Consider the following 16,187-nt stretch of genomic DNA (forward strand, 5'->3'; position numbering starts at 1 on the left):
ATCAGAGATGGCTTCTTCAAGAAAGTCAGACCTTGAGTTAGTTCTTGAAGGACAGTAGGATTCATGTCATCAGAGAGGAGGGATGGGGGAAGAAAGAAGGGGAGCATTACAGGTGGAACGAGCAAACTAAGAGCAAAGACACTAGAGATGAAAGCAAATATGAATCAGGAGTTGATCTTAGAGCAGCATCAGTACACAGGACATTCGATGTATTATATCTATACTTTCAAATTCCCATCAATTTTATATTCATTCCATTTCATTACTTGGCATTTCCCTGTAATACTGATACCTATCTGTGTAGCCTGCTGATATCAATAAATAGAAATGAAGGCAGAGAAAGGAAGTTCACAAACTATTATCATATATGCAGAAAATGCAAATGTATAGGGAAAAAAATTAAGTCCAAAGATACTGGGGCAAGCTAGACAAGGACGAACAACACAACTCCCAGGCAAGGGCACTCCTAACACTTACCAAAGTCAGACACGCTCCCAGTCTTCGTGAGCTGCACATCATAAACATTCAGTGGAAAGACTTCTATTTCATCATAAACCTACAGAAAGCGAGAACAAAATCAGAGGATTTTATGTTATGATACCTTGAAAAGTTACTTTGACACTAGTTTTCATAATAAAACAAAAAAGCTATTAAGAGACTCTTTCTATAGAGACTGTTTCCAAACTAGATGCCAAATTAAATAGAATTTTCCCCCAAAATGACATTTTTCAAAATCAAAAGGCCATGTATATGGTTCGATTTCCTTTCCGAAAGCTAACGCACACTTACCTGTTCTTGCATATATTCATAGGGTGCAGGGGTGCAGTACTCAACGTTGTCATCCACTAATTTTCGAAGTTGTAGGCAGTAATGGCTGGGTTCCAACTGCCTCATCTATAAAGAAAAAGTTACTCAGATTTTAAATGCTCTTTCTAAATCCATCATTAGTTAGCAGGCTCATTAAAAATCAAAGTAGAAAACTCTAAAAGAAAACTGCATATAGTTTGTTGAATTTAAACCTATATAAGAGCTCAAATTTAAATACTCATATGCAGGCCGGGCGCGGTGGCTCATGCCTGTAATCCCAGCACTTTGGGAAGCCAAGGCAGGTGGATCACTTGAGGTCAGGAGTTTGAGACCAGGCTAGCCAATACAGCAAAGCGTCGACTATAGTAAAAATACAAAAATTAGCCAGGCGTGGTGGCACACACCTGTAATCCCAGCTACTCGGGAGGCTGAGGGAGGAAATCACTTGAACATAGGAGGCAGAGGTTACAGTGAGCCGAGATCGCACCACTGCACTCCACCCTGGGCAACAGAGCAAGACTCCGTCTCAAATAAATACATAGAGAAATTACTTGTATGCAGAAAAGTAAAGGGGGACTATTTTTCAGAAGGTTTTCTCTGAATGACATTGCTTATCGTTAAAGGCAAGAGATGCAATTTTAAGAGATGACAGTAGAACATATCTGATAGCAGAATCAATCTTACCAGTTCAACAAATGTCATCTCTTTAGTTAGGTTGAGCCTGACCTTGTTTCTCATTACCAAAGTATAGAAATTTGTAAAATGTGAACAAATCTATAGACTTCAGAATTAAGAACGTCCTACTCCAAAAACTTTTCAAAGAAACAAAATGTGTAAAGACACATCTTTTCTCTTTCTCTCTTACGCACATTTTCAACAGTGAGAAATTTATCTCAGGCCTATTCTCTAACTGGGTAAAACTGACCACTACTTCTGATCCCCTCTATCACCTAGAAAATTACCCCTTAATAGATGATATCATTGGTATAGAATTGTTGGTTTTCTGAATAAAAATGTTATATATGGGAGCAAAAGGAAATTAAGTTCATAAGGATGTAAACTACATGTAAATGTCCAGTATCCTAATGTTTCAAGTCAAACTGAAAAAAGGGAACTAAGATTAAACATTTTTCACATTTATTAAGTGCACATGATTAAGCATTACCAAACTATATGCCTTTTTCACCATTTCAACAGATTTGTATTTTCTCTGGAAACTCAAACTATTCAAGCTCTGCTACACCACCTGGTGGTCTAAAAGCTTCTGATCTGATGTTGCTGAGTATCTTCTCTCCCAGAGGGCTCTCTTTAAGACTTAACATAAACTTCCTTTTCAAATCCGGAATGAAACCGAGTTTGAAAAATGAATAAAACATCATCTTATATTAATCTCCATGAAGCAACTGTGAATTATATCAAGTTTCGCCTTTAATCTAGAGGTATCTGGTAAAACTATTTAGGATTAAATTAAACTACCTCAAAGTCTATGCCACCTTCTTATAAAACACCAACTCTAAGTAACTTAAATAGCAACGGATTTCACAATTATTCTAGATATCAAAGTATACACAGTTCGGATTATCTCAGGTTCTTCATGGAGGTGTGACCTAATAACTCATTCTTCTAAAGAGATCACGGAACAGAATACATTAATAAATATGCTTCAGGGAGGCTGAAGTGGGTGGACCACGAGGTCAGGAGATCAAGACCATCCTGGCCATGGTAAAATCCCGTCTCTACTAAAATACAAAAAATTAGCCAAGTGTGGTGGTGCGTGCCTTTAGTCCCAGTACTCAGGCGGCTGAGGCAGGGGAATTGCTTGAACCTGAGAGATGGAGGTTGCAGTGAGCCAAGATCGCGCCACTGCACCCCAGCCTGGCGACAGAGCAAGACTCCATCTCAAAAATTAAATAAATAAATAAATAAATTTGCTAATATGTTCCCTGGCGTGGAAAGTGGGCCCTTGACCACCACACAAATTTAGAAGGCATAAGATTGCAACATTAATGATTATTTCTATTCAGAAGTATATTTCTGCAGAAAAATCCATTACCTTGCATGCCAGAGTCAAAATATCTTCTACTCTGTGCTCTGGCTTGATCCCTACAGTAACTCCGTGATTATCCTGAAAGTGAACATAGGTCTGGAGTTCCCATGCGTTGTCTCGGGGAACACCGTCTCCTGTTGAACCATATATATGCAGAAGTTCGTCCACCTGTTTGTAGACGCCAAAAGAAAATGCAGACAAATTTGATTAACAAATGAAGGAAACCACCGGAAAAAATGTCATGTTCCTTTATGGAGTATTTAGAGTAAACGCTCACACTCTTCACATCACTGGCTTCTCACAACCCTCCAAGGCCAACAGCGTTGCCTCATTTTCTGCAGATGAAATGACAGCCAAGGGAAGTGGAGTGAAAGTCAGTGACTCTCTGTCCTGTATTCTTTCCACTGGGTCAACTGGCTGCTTATGCCAAGTTAGAACACCATAATCTGGCCAGGAACGGTGGCTCATGCCTGCAATCCCAGCACTTTGGGAGACTGTGGCAGGCAGATTACCTGAGGTCAGGAGTTTGAGATCAGCCTGGCCAACGTGGTGAAACCCCATCTCTACTAAAAATACAAACAGTAGCTGGGCATGGTGACGTGCCCCTGCAGTCCCAGTTACTCGGGAGGCTTAGGCAGGAGAACTGCTTGAACCCGGGAGGTGGAGGTTGCAGTGAGCCAAGATCACACTACTATACCCCAGCCTGGGCAACAAAGTAAGAGTGTGTCTCAAAACAAACGAACAAACCACCACAATTCATGGAAGGGCTGCTGAGTATCCACACTTACTGCTTCGGAATCATGGTTGAGAAGGGCCACTGTGAAACGTGCATGTAAGCCATAACCCCTCTCCAACCTCCCACCGAATTCCAGACACATCTTGTCCGCAGCCACCGACACCTGCCTGCCATGCTGACCTTGAACTGTACTTAATCCAAGCACGAGCCTTCTCTCCTAAGCCTACCTGGTTTTTTGTCTTTGTTTCTTCTTTTTAATTTTAGCCTGACTCATCACTGACAGAAATCTAATTGTTCCTTAAAATTAACCCGTAGTCCTGGAAAACCTTGTCTCTATCCTTCAGCTATCTCACACATAGACACTGCTGGAAAACCATCTTAAAACCTGCCATCTTCAGGTAGCCTTTCCCAAAAACATTTAGTTTACCAAACTATATCATCACAACAATTTGCTGACTTCATGCTCATCTGGCCTTTTGTAATTCATGACAAAAATTGCATACATTTCTTAAGCAATGCACATATGTTTCTCTCTGGCTAGGTTCTTACATTCACATAGTAACAAAGAAAAGATTTAGGGCTTTGAAATCAAAAGCCACAGATTCTACCAGCAAAGTGTGGCCTAGGACAAAATATTTACCTTACTATGACTCAGCTCCTATTTTTTAAAAGAGGACATCATTAATGTAATATTGAAAATTTGTTATTTAAGTTTTGTGAGCAAAAGAGGTCATTTACGTGAAACACCTTGCATACCAGAAAATGTCACCTATAGATTCAATACTATCACATTATTATATATCATTCATCATACTTTAAAGTTATCATTAATGAGTGATTTTACTTTGAATCCCATGCATTTTTAAATACAAAGGAAAAGATCCTCCTACGTAGGATTTAAAAACCAGAAGAGACATCGTAAAGAAATTTCAAAGAACAAAGCAAGGGAAAAACCCGTCTCTCTGTGTCATCTTTCTGAAAACACGGTGCTCAACTTCGAAGTGACATTTCTGGATCTGTCATGGATCTGTTGCTTTCAGCACATTTTTCTGGAAGAACGATCACAGCCAGAACGAACATCCCCACACGTGCCAACGCCAAAGGAAAAGACAGGCGCAGATGCATGGAGCCAGGGACGCCAGGAACCAGCCTGGACACTCTCTCCTAAAGGGTCTTGTCTTTCAAAGGCACGTGTTTTTTCTCCAGTTGATTCTCTCAGGTACTTGTTTTCATCTGGGCAGTGAGTCAACCACGTGCTTAGCCTTAAAGGTGCAGGCCCCACCTCTCAAATCAGGCTTGTTGAGAAGCAAACTAAAACCCAGCAGAGGTCACTGCGGAGTAAGAAATTTCACAAAGAACAAGGCAGGGAGGAAGTCACAGGCTCCCAGTGAGGGTGGCAGAGCAATTTACTGCTGCACTTTTGGAGATCAGGAAAAACGTAATTATCGATAAACAGGTGGGGGAGGGACATGAGCAGTACAAATTCACACTGTGCCTTCACACCCTTTTGTTCCCACTGTTACAATCAGAGAAAGACTGTATCACTGGCCAGGTGCAATGGCCCACGCCTGTAATCGCAGCAGTTTGGGAGGCTGAGGCAGGTGGATCACCTGAGGTCTGGAGTTCAAGACCAGCCTGCCCAACATGGTAAAACCCCATTTCTACTAAAATTAGCAGGGGCATGGTGGCACGCACCTATAGTCCCAGCTACTTGGGAGGCTGAGGCAGGAGAATTGCTTGAACCTGGGAGGCGGAGGTTGCAGTGAGTTAAGATCCTGCCATTGCACCCTAGCGTGGGTGACAGAGGGAGACTCTGTCTCCAAAAAAAGAAAGACTGCATCTCATGGGGCCAAATGAAACAAGCTCTTGATGTGCTACCAGTTCACTCACCACTCACAACCAGCCCTCTCAGGGAGACAATGTCATGATTCCTGTTGAACAGGCAAGAAAAATATGGCTCAGAAAATTCTAGAAACTTGCCCAAGTTTACACAATTAGCGCCTATGGTACTCCAGGGATTTGAAGTGTGGAAGTCTGGCTTGAGCTGGTTTACACTACCAGTCTACTACACAGAATGCCCGCCCGGCAGTTAACTCCCTTTATAATGGGTGCAACCTAAATTTCCTGATTACTTTCCATTATTCTACGCTACGCACCATGTTCACATTGAACAGAATGGCGCAGATAATATTCCCCAAAAGGGGGTGGTGCGCTCCTGCTCCTCACTGATGCTGCTTTCCATCTCCTCTCTCTCTGCTGTACCATCCTTACAGCATCAGTGCTGAAACCATATATACCCTCCAGCCTGGTTTAAAATGCCCCTGTCCTGGGAAGTCTCTCCTGTCTCTGCCCTCAAGTTCTCTCACTAAGATGAGTTTACTCTCCTATGTCCATGGTACAGCATTTGGCAAAGCCCAGCTCACACGGGGGTCATAAGATGAAAAGATGAATGCCAGCAGAGCCTTTGTCTTCTGCTTCCTCGGTCTCCCAGCCATTAACACAGTGCGTCCTGCATCCAGGACACACTTAACACCTGAGTGCTGAGCTGAATACAACTCGAAATTCACAGTCATATACAGGCATGAAAGGTAAACGCTGTCCGGTTTCAGTATCTTACTCAATGCTGTTGACATAGCGTCAAGTTCTTAATGCTCTCTGAAAGCTTCAAGAAGAGAAATTAAGAGGTTATTGAAGGAGAACAAGTTCTTGACAAGATAAAAGTGTACAGATAGATGGAAGAATGGAAGGATGAAAGAAATAATCCTATTAAAATCCATTAAACAAGGTGGTGTGCTACAATTGCTCCAGACAACGGTTTTCTGAGTCCACACTGTTGACCTAAGATCTGGTGACCCATAGAAAAGTAGATGTCTATCAAAGCCAAGGCCATCAAAGAGTAAGACCCTCTCAAGAGACCCCTCAATGAAAAGCTCAATGTAAATTTTGGTGTGTGTTAGATATACACACTCTCTCACACACATACCTCACAAATGTATACAGTTCAAGAAAAGTAAAACCTGGTTATTCAAAGGAAGCACCAGGAATTTAAAATTAAGGCCAGATGTGGTGGCTCATGCCTGTAATCCTAACACTTTGGGAGGCTGAGGTAGGCGGATTACCTGAAGTCGGGAGTTTGAGACCAGCCTTACTAACATGGAGAAGCCCCGTCTCTACTAAAAATACAAAATTAACTGGGTGTGGTGGTGCATGCCTGTAAACCCAGCTAGTCGGGAGGCTGAGGCAGAAGAACTGCTGGAGCCCAGAGGCGGAGGTTGCAGTAAGCCGAGATCACGCCATTTCACTCCAGCCTGGGCAAGAAGAGCAAAACTCTGTCTCAAAGAAAAAAGAAAAGAATTTAAAATTCATTCATTAGAACTAGAAAAAGAAAAAGCTACTTGGTGCTTACAGATGTCTTAGGTTGTTATAAGCTTTGCCCATCTGGAAGGAAAGTTGGATTAATTCTCTGAAGGAGGGTCAGTGCTATCCAGGTTGAAAATACATATGCTTTCGTTTCACGAAGCCAGATAAAATACTCTCCAACATTCTTTTCATAAAAGAAACTGAGAATCCTGAAAATAAGAATTAAAAATGGAGCCATCTGTAAAACCCTTCTTCCAGGTGACCCGTTTCAAAGATGCTACTATGTTAAATGAATCTTTTTAACACCCAGAAGTCCCCGGCTGGCTACTTCTGTCACGACCGTTCCACACCTCCCCTGCCTCCCACTCTACTTCCTTCCCTCAAAGAAAAAACACTTATATTTCCAACTAGCCTCTTCAAGTCTTCCTGGTCCTGAGAATACAAATGAAGACAGAAAAAATACAGTAATAGAAAGCCAATCCGGGTCAAATCTCAGTCTTATTGGGGGCTATCTAGCGCCTCTGCACTTCTGTTCCTTCACCTTCAAAAGGGCTAAAAGCACCAGCCTCGTGGGGTGGCTAGAAGACTAACGGGGAGGAATCGCATTTGATAGACATAAATTGTAAAGCTTTTTCTGAAGTTGAGCCTGGATCGTGGCATTATACTGAACTGAGCTTAACTATTGTATTTCAGTAATGGCCACCGTAAAGAAACTGCCTGAGGATCAGCCCTTGTTCCAAAGCCCTGGGGCACGGTAGTGGCCGATCAGTTTGTGGTCAGCTCCAACTGGCCATCACGACACGGGGACATCACTGAACTGCAGCCACAGCCACTCAGACTGACTAGTTCATGTCTGCAAATCACTTTAGCTCTCCTTGTAGGCCATTCCACAGAAGTACTTATTGTTATGGCATCAATGGTCCTGAAACCACATGTCAAATTACTTATGCTCAGTATGCAGCAAGGAGAAAAAATTGAAACTCCGTGTGTTCTCACAGCAGATGCTTTTGGATCAAATGGCTCATAATTACTACTTGGATCACGGAAGGGAAGTGAGTAGCAAAATCACAATCTGGCTGTCACAAATGTGCCCACACCACCACGCTGGCTGATAAAAGGAAAGTCTATTTGCAAGGGAGATGAGGAGGAAACACAAAGGGCGTTGCATGCTCCCAGCTTTCTTAACAACAGTAAAATGTCACAGAAGAGAAAGTGTGTATTTCCTTCTTGGACTAATGCCCAAACATCAGTTGATATGAAAGGAAAACAAAGATGTATCTAGCTAGTTGCCGTACGCGTGTATGTATACGTATATATGCTATGTAGGCTGCGTATTAATATTCTACCTAAACAGACTGCCATATTGTGGTAAAGAGTAAGGCGTTTCATTTATATTTTCCATTTAAGAAACCAATATTAGGGGTTTTGTTTTGGTTTCAGGGTTTTTTGTTTGTTTTAAATTTGGAGCTCATGACTAACGTGACAATACTGCATTCACTCACTGCCGCAGAAAACGGGGACACCCCAAGCCAGTTTTCCAGGAGAAGGGGCCAAGGCCCAGGGGCTGCCATAGTTTTTGCAATGAAGCTTCCGGGGCAGCCGCCATCCGAGCCTTAGTGGGGAATTTGTTGTCACAATCTCCATGACAAATACCTCCCTTCAAAGGCCGTATAAGACTCACTATTACTCATCCAGATGTTCGCTATGAAAAGCTTTCATTTTTGGCTAGCCAAAGTGTCCCCTAAAAAATGCTCAAGTAAGACTGGCTTTATTCCAGCCTTAACAGACTCTGAATTAGGGTGACTCACTGTTGGACTGTTACATGATGCATCAATTAGAATGGAATATTTTAAAATGCACACGGCCCCTCCCTCACAACGGCCTTTCTGCGTTACAGAAATGGTCGTAATACACTTACTGTATAAAAATAGAAGGTTTGTGCAGGTTACAAGTATTCTCCAAGAATGATTCGCAGATGAAAAGTAGCAAGATGAAACATTAATTATTTAGCCATCTTAGGCAGAATTTTAAGCCCCAAAGACATAAAACAAAACAAAACAAATTACACCCTTACTTCTACCTGCCATTCAATCTGAATCTAGTTATCTGAGTGCTACAGCACAGAAATGATAGAGGCTGCATTAAAATAGTCCTATAAATGAAAGGAATTTCATCAGTATCCCTACGTCACAAGTAATGCTTAGCTAAAATAAATCCGAGTAACTGTTTATATACACATGCCTAAAAAAAACAAATGCAGTAATAATAGTAATAGTAGTTTCTTCTCACTCCTTGGAGCATTGAAGGGACTTGTTTATTTGAGTGTACTAAACTAAATTCTCACTGTAAGTGGCTACATTAGCAAAATTTATTTTCAAAGTGCAACATAAATTCTGTTAACAGAAAGTGTACTGATGCTATAGTTTCATAACTTTCTTTTTTGGGAGATGGGGTCTTGCTCTGTCACCCAGGTCAGAGTGTAGTGGTGCGATCTCGGCTCACTGCAACCTCTGCCTCCCAGGCTCAAGCAATCCTCCCTCCTCAGCCTCCCAGGAACAAGCCACTAGACTCAGCTAATTTTTTGTATTTTTGGTAAAGACAGGGTTTCACCATGTTGCCCAGGCTGGTCTCAAACGATCCACCTGCCTCGGATTCCCAAAGTGCTGGGATTACAGGTATGAGCCAACATGCCAGGCCTCTTAACTTTCAAAGTAAGAATTTTACATTGTTGGCCAGGCGCGGTGGCTCACGCCTGTAATCCCAGCACTTTGGGAGGCCAAGATGGGCGATCATGAGGTCAGGAGTTCCAGACCAGCCTGGCCAACATAGTGAAACCCCGTCTCTACTAAAAATACAAAAATTAGCCAGGTGGGGTGGCATGCGCTTGTAATCCCAGCTACTCGGGAGGCTGAAGCAGGAGACTCACTTGAACCAGGGAGGCGGAGGTTACAGTGAGCCGAGGTCACACCATTGCATTCCAGCCTGGATGATAGAGTAAGACTCTATCTCAAAAAAAAAAAAAAAAATTTACATTGTTACATAATGCTGGAAGAGATATGACCCTAAAATTATGGGCTTTTATTATAAATCAGTTATTCTCACCCATCAAATGACTACATCTAATAGAAATAATCATCAAACTTATTAAGCAAGTATCATATCCTTAGCAGTGTGCTACAGATTGAGAATATATAGATAATCATATACAAACTATATAGATGACAAGCTTCCCTGGGAGCCGTGTCATATGCACTTGACGGATGGCTAAAGTAAGAGATGGTGAGTACAGAGTAAGAATGAGGCAAATAATGGCGACATAAAAGCAAGAAAAATCAAGTTAAAGTTCTGGGAAGGCTGTGCCATTTATCTGCATTTTGAAACAGGCTGGGCATGTCTAAAAAAAAAATAAAGGGATGGGGAAAGGAAATTATTTATTATGAAAAGTCTGCCATTTTGATGGTGTGACAAATAAAAAGGAAGGTTTGGATTTGGTTTCCTTTTCCATCCATGGTTGCTTAAATCCAGCAAAAGTAGAGCAAAAAACAGGTGCAACTCCAGAGACAAGGCAGCCTGTAAAAGGCACTCACGACATCACACAGCCTGCACTCCACTGACCCCTGAGCACTGGGGAAGGAGACGGAAGGGGACGGGATTTTGAGTGCAGGATTTTCTAATCCATTCTGAGCCCATCCTTCAGGAAGCAGGACACCCCAGGCAGAGCTGCCACCTGCAAGCAGTTTCGACAGTAACAGCAGCACCCTGAGCAGCTCGGGATGACCACAGATGGAGGAGAATATGTGTCTATGTTGTGTATTTTAGGATCACCAAAACGTTTCTCACTCACTTCTCCCAAGACTTATAGCATCCAACACTCCAGCAATCCTCAGTTTTTTACAAAATAAATTCCCAATTCACTGATTTATCCCCGCTGATTTATTAAAGAAGACTGCCTACTTCTGCAAAGGTATATTAAGTTTGTCCAACGCTATTATAATCAGTTTTTCACTATCAACAAATAGAGTTTTTTTTGGAGGGACGAAACCGCAGGTAAAATTATTTGGTGGAGGAGAAATTAGAGAAAAGACCAATGACATGAAACACAGCTTCATGGGGATGGTGTGGGTTTGAAGAGGCAGAGGCACATCCGAGGTTTCACACTCCAGGATTTCATTCAGCCATCATTCTGAGGATTTGTTTGGTCAGAAGCAATTCTGGGGATGAGGAGACGCTACTCAGCTCCACTTGATGGCACCTGGAGAGACACCGCAGAGGATGTTCTATCTGTGTGAAGATCCCTGACAGCCCTGAGAGGAAAATGCAATTTTGTGTTCACTGAACTCTCAGATGAGGATAAGTGCTGAGGAATGGAGATGTATAAATGAAAGATGCTATTATGACTTTAGTCATGTCACTAATTTTAAAATAGAGTTATCATGAGGTTAGATACCTCCAAAATGCTTGGCATTCAAGACTATCTCTTTAGAGAATATCTACAGGGATCATTTTAATTCTAAATCTATTTTCAACAAGTTCATGTAAAGATTCTGAAGCGGCATCCCCCACTTAACTAAGCATTTGCGTTATTCCTGTGAAACAAGATGGTGGCCATCTACAGCAAAGTTTACCTCACTAGAGCTACTGGAGTTTTGAGGTAGGTGAGTTCCAGAAAATCTACGGCTACCACCTGAATCAAACATCTGACAGATGGCAGGGGGGAAAAGACTAATGAAATGGCCCTGTAATGTTCATTTGCCAGCTACCCGTTTTCATTATTTAAAAACTAAAGTTCTATAACATTTTATAAGAGCTTCATATCACAATCTGTACTATCTACTATTCTCATACACTTCAAGTTTTAACTTCCCACATAGTCACATTCTACTTTTTTATGTCATATATTATCCAAGTTGGCCTGTAATCCCAGCACTTTGAGAGGCTGAGGTGGGTGGATCACGTGAGGTCAGCAGTTCAAGACCAGCCTGGCCAAAATAGTGAAACCCCATCTCCATTAAAAATACAAAAATTAGCTGGGCATGGTAGTGCTTGCCTGTGGTCCCAGCTACTCAGGAGGCTGAAGCAGGAGAATCGCTTGAACTCAAGAGGTGAAGGTTGCAGTGAGCCGAGATCGCACCACTGCACTTCAGCCTGGGTGACAGATCGAGACTCTGTCTCAAAAAAAAAAAAAAAAATATTATTCAAGTCATCCTATGTCTTCTTGATGCTGCTGTTAACGAAAAAGTACACATTTCTGAAAGGTGTGAAACAGAACAACCAAAATCAAACTCATATCTGCTTTTTTTAAAGTGCGCAGAATAAATCTTGGAATAAAATACAGCTAAATGTTAAAAGTGGTTTGTTTGAGTAGAAGGACTAAAAACAATTGCCTTTTCCAAATTTTACCTTCTAAATTTTGTAGTGGCATAATTAACATTAAAAACAATATAAACATTTAGAAATACCTACTAAATCAACTTCATTCAGTTATATAAATACTGACACTGTAATTAGTTTCATATCTTTTTAAAACAAAAAATGTTCGACCAAATGCTTTTGTTTATCAAAAAATCTTATGTTGAGAACAAATTACCACACATGCTGGGTGAAAACCATATTAGGCTCATACCTAATTAGCGGAATGTCTACAGCTAAGAAAAATAAGCAAGTTATTTATCAGGTTATTAGTTAATTATACAGAACATACTGTCTTGATTAAAATACCTTAAGGACATTAGTTAACCATCAAAGAAGTTCTGTTCACAGAGCATAAAGGCTATTATGGCTCAGGCCTGTACTCCCAACACATTGGGAGGTTGAGGTGGGAAGACTCCTTGAGGCCAGAAGTTTGAGACCAGCCTGGGCAACATAGGAAGACTCCCTCCCCATTTCTACAACAATAATTTTTTAAAAATAAAGAAAGCATAGGCCCACTATTAGCAAAGGGTTTGCAGCTGACTACAGTCAATAATGAGGAAATACATTTCCAAAAACCAACAAATAAGATTACTCTTTAGAATTAAATTAAATTACAGGCTGGTCATGGTGGCTCACACCTGCAATCCCAATACTTTGGGAGGTAGAGACAGGCAGATTACATGAGGCCAGGAATTCAAGACCAGCCTGGCCAACATGGTGAAACCCCATCTGTACTTAAAATATAAAAATTAGCCAAGTGTGGCGGCTCAAGCCTGTAGTCCTATCTACTCGGGAGGCTGAGACATGAAAATCACTTGGACCCAGGATGTGGAGGTTGCAGTGAGCCAAGATCGTGCCACTGCACTCCAGCCTGGGTGACACAGCGAGACTCTGTCTCAAAAAAAAAAAAAAAAAAAAAATTTTTAAATTACAAGTAGAACCACAATTTTAAAATCTGATATTATTTTTGTATATGAGTATACAAAAACGATGGCCATGTTGAAGTTTCCTATGATTCTGCTGTCTGTTAATCAACCAACCCACTCCCGTCACATCCAACTTTATCATTTCAAGGTTTTAAACAAGTCAAAGGAACTGATACCAACCCTTTTACTTACCTAATTCACAAAAGCATTATAAAATAAATAGCCATATGCAAATTAGAAAACAAAGATCCAATAAAATGTGACTCTCTTGCCAATGATATTGAAAGCATACTCAGAAAAACAGCAGCTCATTCAAAATAAAAACAAAAACTTCTTCGGATTTAACTGCAAACATTTTCCCTATTCACCTGAATGATCAGGTCAACATATAACTCATCTTTTAAACAGCTTTGAAACAGAATAATCCTAAAACATATCAGCAAGATGAAATCCATTATCGTACACTCCCCATTGTGAAATACAGGTGCATCATGAAATTCACATATTCAAAATGTTCTGAAAACAATTTACGATACTTGGGTCACATTTCACCAACATGGGCTTAGGCTATTTTTCCATGACAAAAATGTCACAAGAGGCCGCGTACATTGGCTCATGCCTGTAATCAGCACTCTGGAAGGCCCAGGCAGATGTATCACCTGAAGTCAGGAGTTCAAGACCAGCCTGGCCAACATAGTGAAACCCCGTCTCTACTGAAAATACAAAAATCAACCGGGCATGGTGGCATGCACCTGTAGTCCCAGCTACTCAGGAGGCTGAGGCAGGAGAATCACTTCAACCTGGGAGATGGAGGTTGCAGTGAGCCAAGATCACGCCATTGCACTCCAGCCTGGGAGACAGAGCAAGACTCTATCCCCAAAAAAGAAAATGTTACAATAGCCACCCTTCCCCAAGGGAAAATAAGCACAAGCAATTGTCCAGTGTTTGAAGACGGTGGACTTAGGCAGGAATTAGCTCCCAGCTCTGCCCTTCGGTGCTGGTGAACAGGGTAAGGTAAGTGATGTAACCTCTTCAAGTGTCAGTCTCCTCATTTCTAAAACGGGGTGACAAAACCCCAAGGCCATGCTGCACGGATTTAGTGAGCAAAATCCACAGCACTATCAACAGAATGTAGCTGCTACTCCTCTGATTATTCATTTTCCACATTTATTTTAATATAAAATCTATGAGTAAATGAATTTTAGTACTAGAGGGAAGGAAAAGTGTGGATTGTTTTCTGATTATTCTTATTTTTCTGTTCTTAAGTACTGGACACGGCGTGACTACCTCTTCGGGAGTGCCGGGATAGATGTGGCAACCTCTGCAGTTTTGTCAGGGGAAAAAAAGTGCATGCTAAGAATTGATTCCTTTAAACCAACTTTTATTTTTGAGACAGGGTCTTGCTCTGTCACTCAGGCTGGAGTGCAGTGGCACAATCATGGCTCACTGGCGCCTGGACCTCCCGGTAGCTGGGAGCAATCTTCCCAACTCAGTCTCACGAATAGCTGGGACTACAGGCGCACGCCACCACACCTGGCTATTTGTAGAGATGGAGTCTCACTATGTTGCCCAAGCTGGTCTTGAACTCCTGGATTCAGGTGATCCTCCCACCTTGGCCTCCCAATGTGCTAGAATTACAGGCGTGAGCCACCCCACCTGGCCTGATTTCATTCTTAACAGAGAATGAACATTGATGATTTATAGCAGGCTGAAAATCAGGGGTTTCAGGAATTTCACTCTAGTTTGCTGTTCCCATGCTGAAGAGCTCACCTGACTTATAGAAGGTCTCTTCTCCTTCCCTTTTCTGGCCAGTGTGTCCAGCCCTTTTAACGAAGAAAATATTCCCTTCTTGATTCTCCCTCGCTGGGACAGTGACAGTGTCCTTTTCCGGAGAGCAGAGTCACCTCTAGAACATATCTAACGTAAAACACAGTTTTAAAGATCTCAAGGCTTAGTATTTGAGTGGCAGAGACAATTAACAGTTGCCCTAAAGAAGTGAGCTCTGCTTGCTATAAATGCATTCCGGCCATGGCCAAAAGCTCCTGCATGTCTGAAATACCAGGAAAGCATCCACTACATAGACAGCTCTCATCTGGACAACACAAGTCACGACATTCAGGTCTCTCCACAGTGGGCAGCACTGTCAGCAAAACCACCCACTGACCCCCTGGCTGAGCCAGCGTAACACACAGAAGCCACCAAAATGGGAGCAACTGCAGAAAACCCAACAGCGCGCTCTGCAGGGCAGAGAAAACAACCCTTAATCCACCCTTTAATCTCCACGCCATTGTGGCCACTTCTCCAGGATCCCACTTTCCTGATGGTATGGGGTTGCACAGACAGAATGGTGTACAGATATGAACATGCGGTAACAGTCCACTAGCTGCTGGACTCCAGAATGGGCAGTGGAGAAACTGGGGGCTCTACGTCTGGTCTCCTTCATCCCCAGGCCCATGGCCTCTGGGTGACCTGGCCTCTAGGTGTCAGCTGTTGGGTCAAGTCCCACAAGCGCTGATGGCAACCAGCCGAAGAAGGGGGAGCATCCCCAACCCTCCCCAAATGCTGCAGAAACAGCCTTCCTCAGGAACTTACCAGAGCATGGAAAGAGGAAACAGACAAGATGCCCAGCCTGCCGAGGGCCAGCTTGGAGGGGCGGCTGGCAGCTGCAAGGAGACTCTTGGGGTTCGGTAACTCCCCGCCTTGTAGGCTGGCCAGATAGCAGCGCATCCTGAACAGATCCATGTGAAATTTCTCAAGATTCTGCTCCCATTGCTGGATCTTAAAGCAAAAACAGAGGTAATTTAAATAAAAATTAAAAGTTTTCATGGGTTGAGATGAAAATGTGATCCCTTTCACAAACTTGAAGGAAAAATTAGTTTCAGCTGGTCTGCATGGTTTA

The 16,187-nt window shown here is 42.2% G+C and overlaps 1 protein-coding gene across 7 annotated transcripts in view; it reads right to left on the bottom strand.

Annotated features, from left to right (window-relative positions):
* The window catches only part of TIAM2 (TIAM Rac1 associated GEF 2), a 241,044-nt gene that overhangs the window by 79,388 nt on the left and 145,469 nt on the right, over positions 1–16,187 (bottom strand). For 6 of the 7 annotated variants that reach the window (XM_032258733.1, XM_032258736.1, XM_032258734.1 and 3 more), the window contains 5 exons: positions 15,881–16,066; positions 15,059–15,205; positions 2,861–3,022; positions 790–894; positions 478–556 (listed from right to left, as the gene is read on the bottom strand). In XM_032258733.1, the coding sequence (XP_032114624.1) occupies positions 478–556; positions 790–894; positions 2,861–3,022; positions 15,059–15,205; positions 15,881–16,066 (679 nt within the window). Of the gene's footprint in view, positions 1–477; positions 557–789; positions 895–2,860; positions 3,023–11,575; positions 11,648–15,058; positions 15,206–15,880; positions 16,067–16,187 lie in introns of all 7 variants that reach the window. The other variant, XM_032258743.1, reaches the window with a different exon arrangement.

This window comes from Sapajus apella, unplaced genomic scaffold, assembly GCF_009761245.1.
Source record: "Sapajus apella isolate SASKATOON/1434 unplaced genomic scaffold, GSC_monkey_1.0 scaffold105, whole genome shotgun sequence".
In the NCBI taxonomy this organism is placed as follows: domain Eukaryota; kingdom Metazoa; phylum Chordata; class Mammalia; order Primates; family Cebidae; genus Sapajus; species Sapajus apella.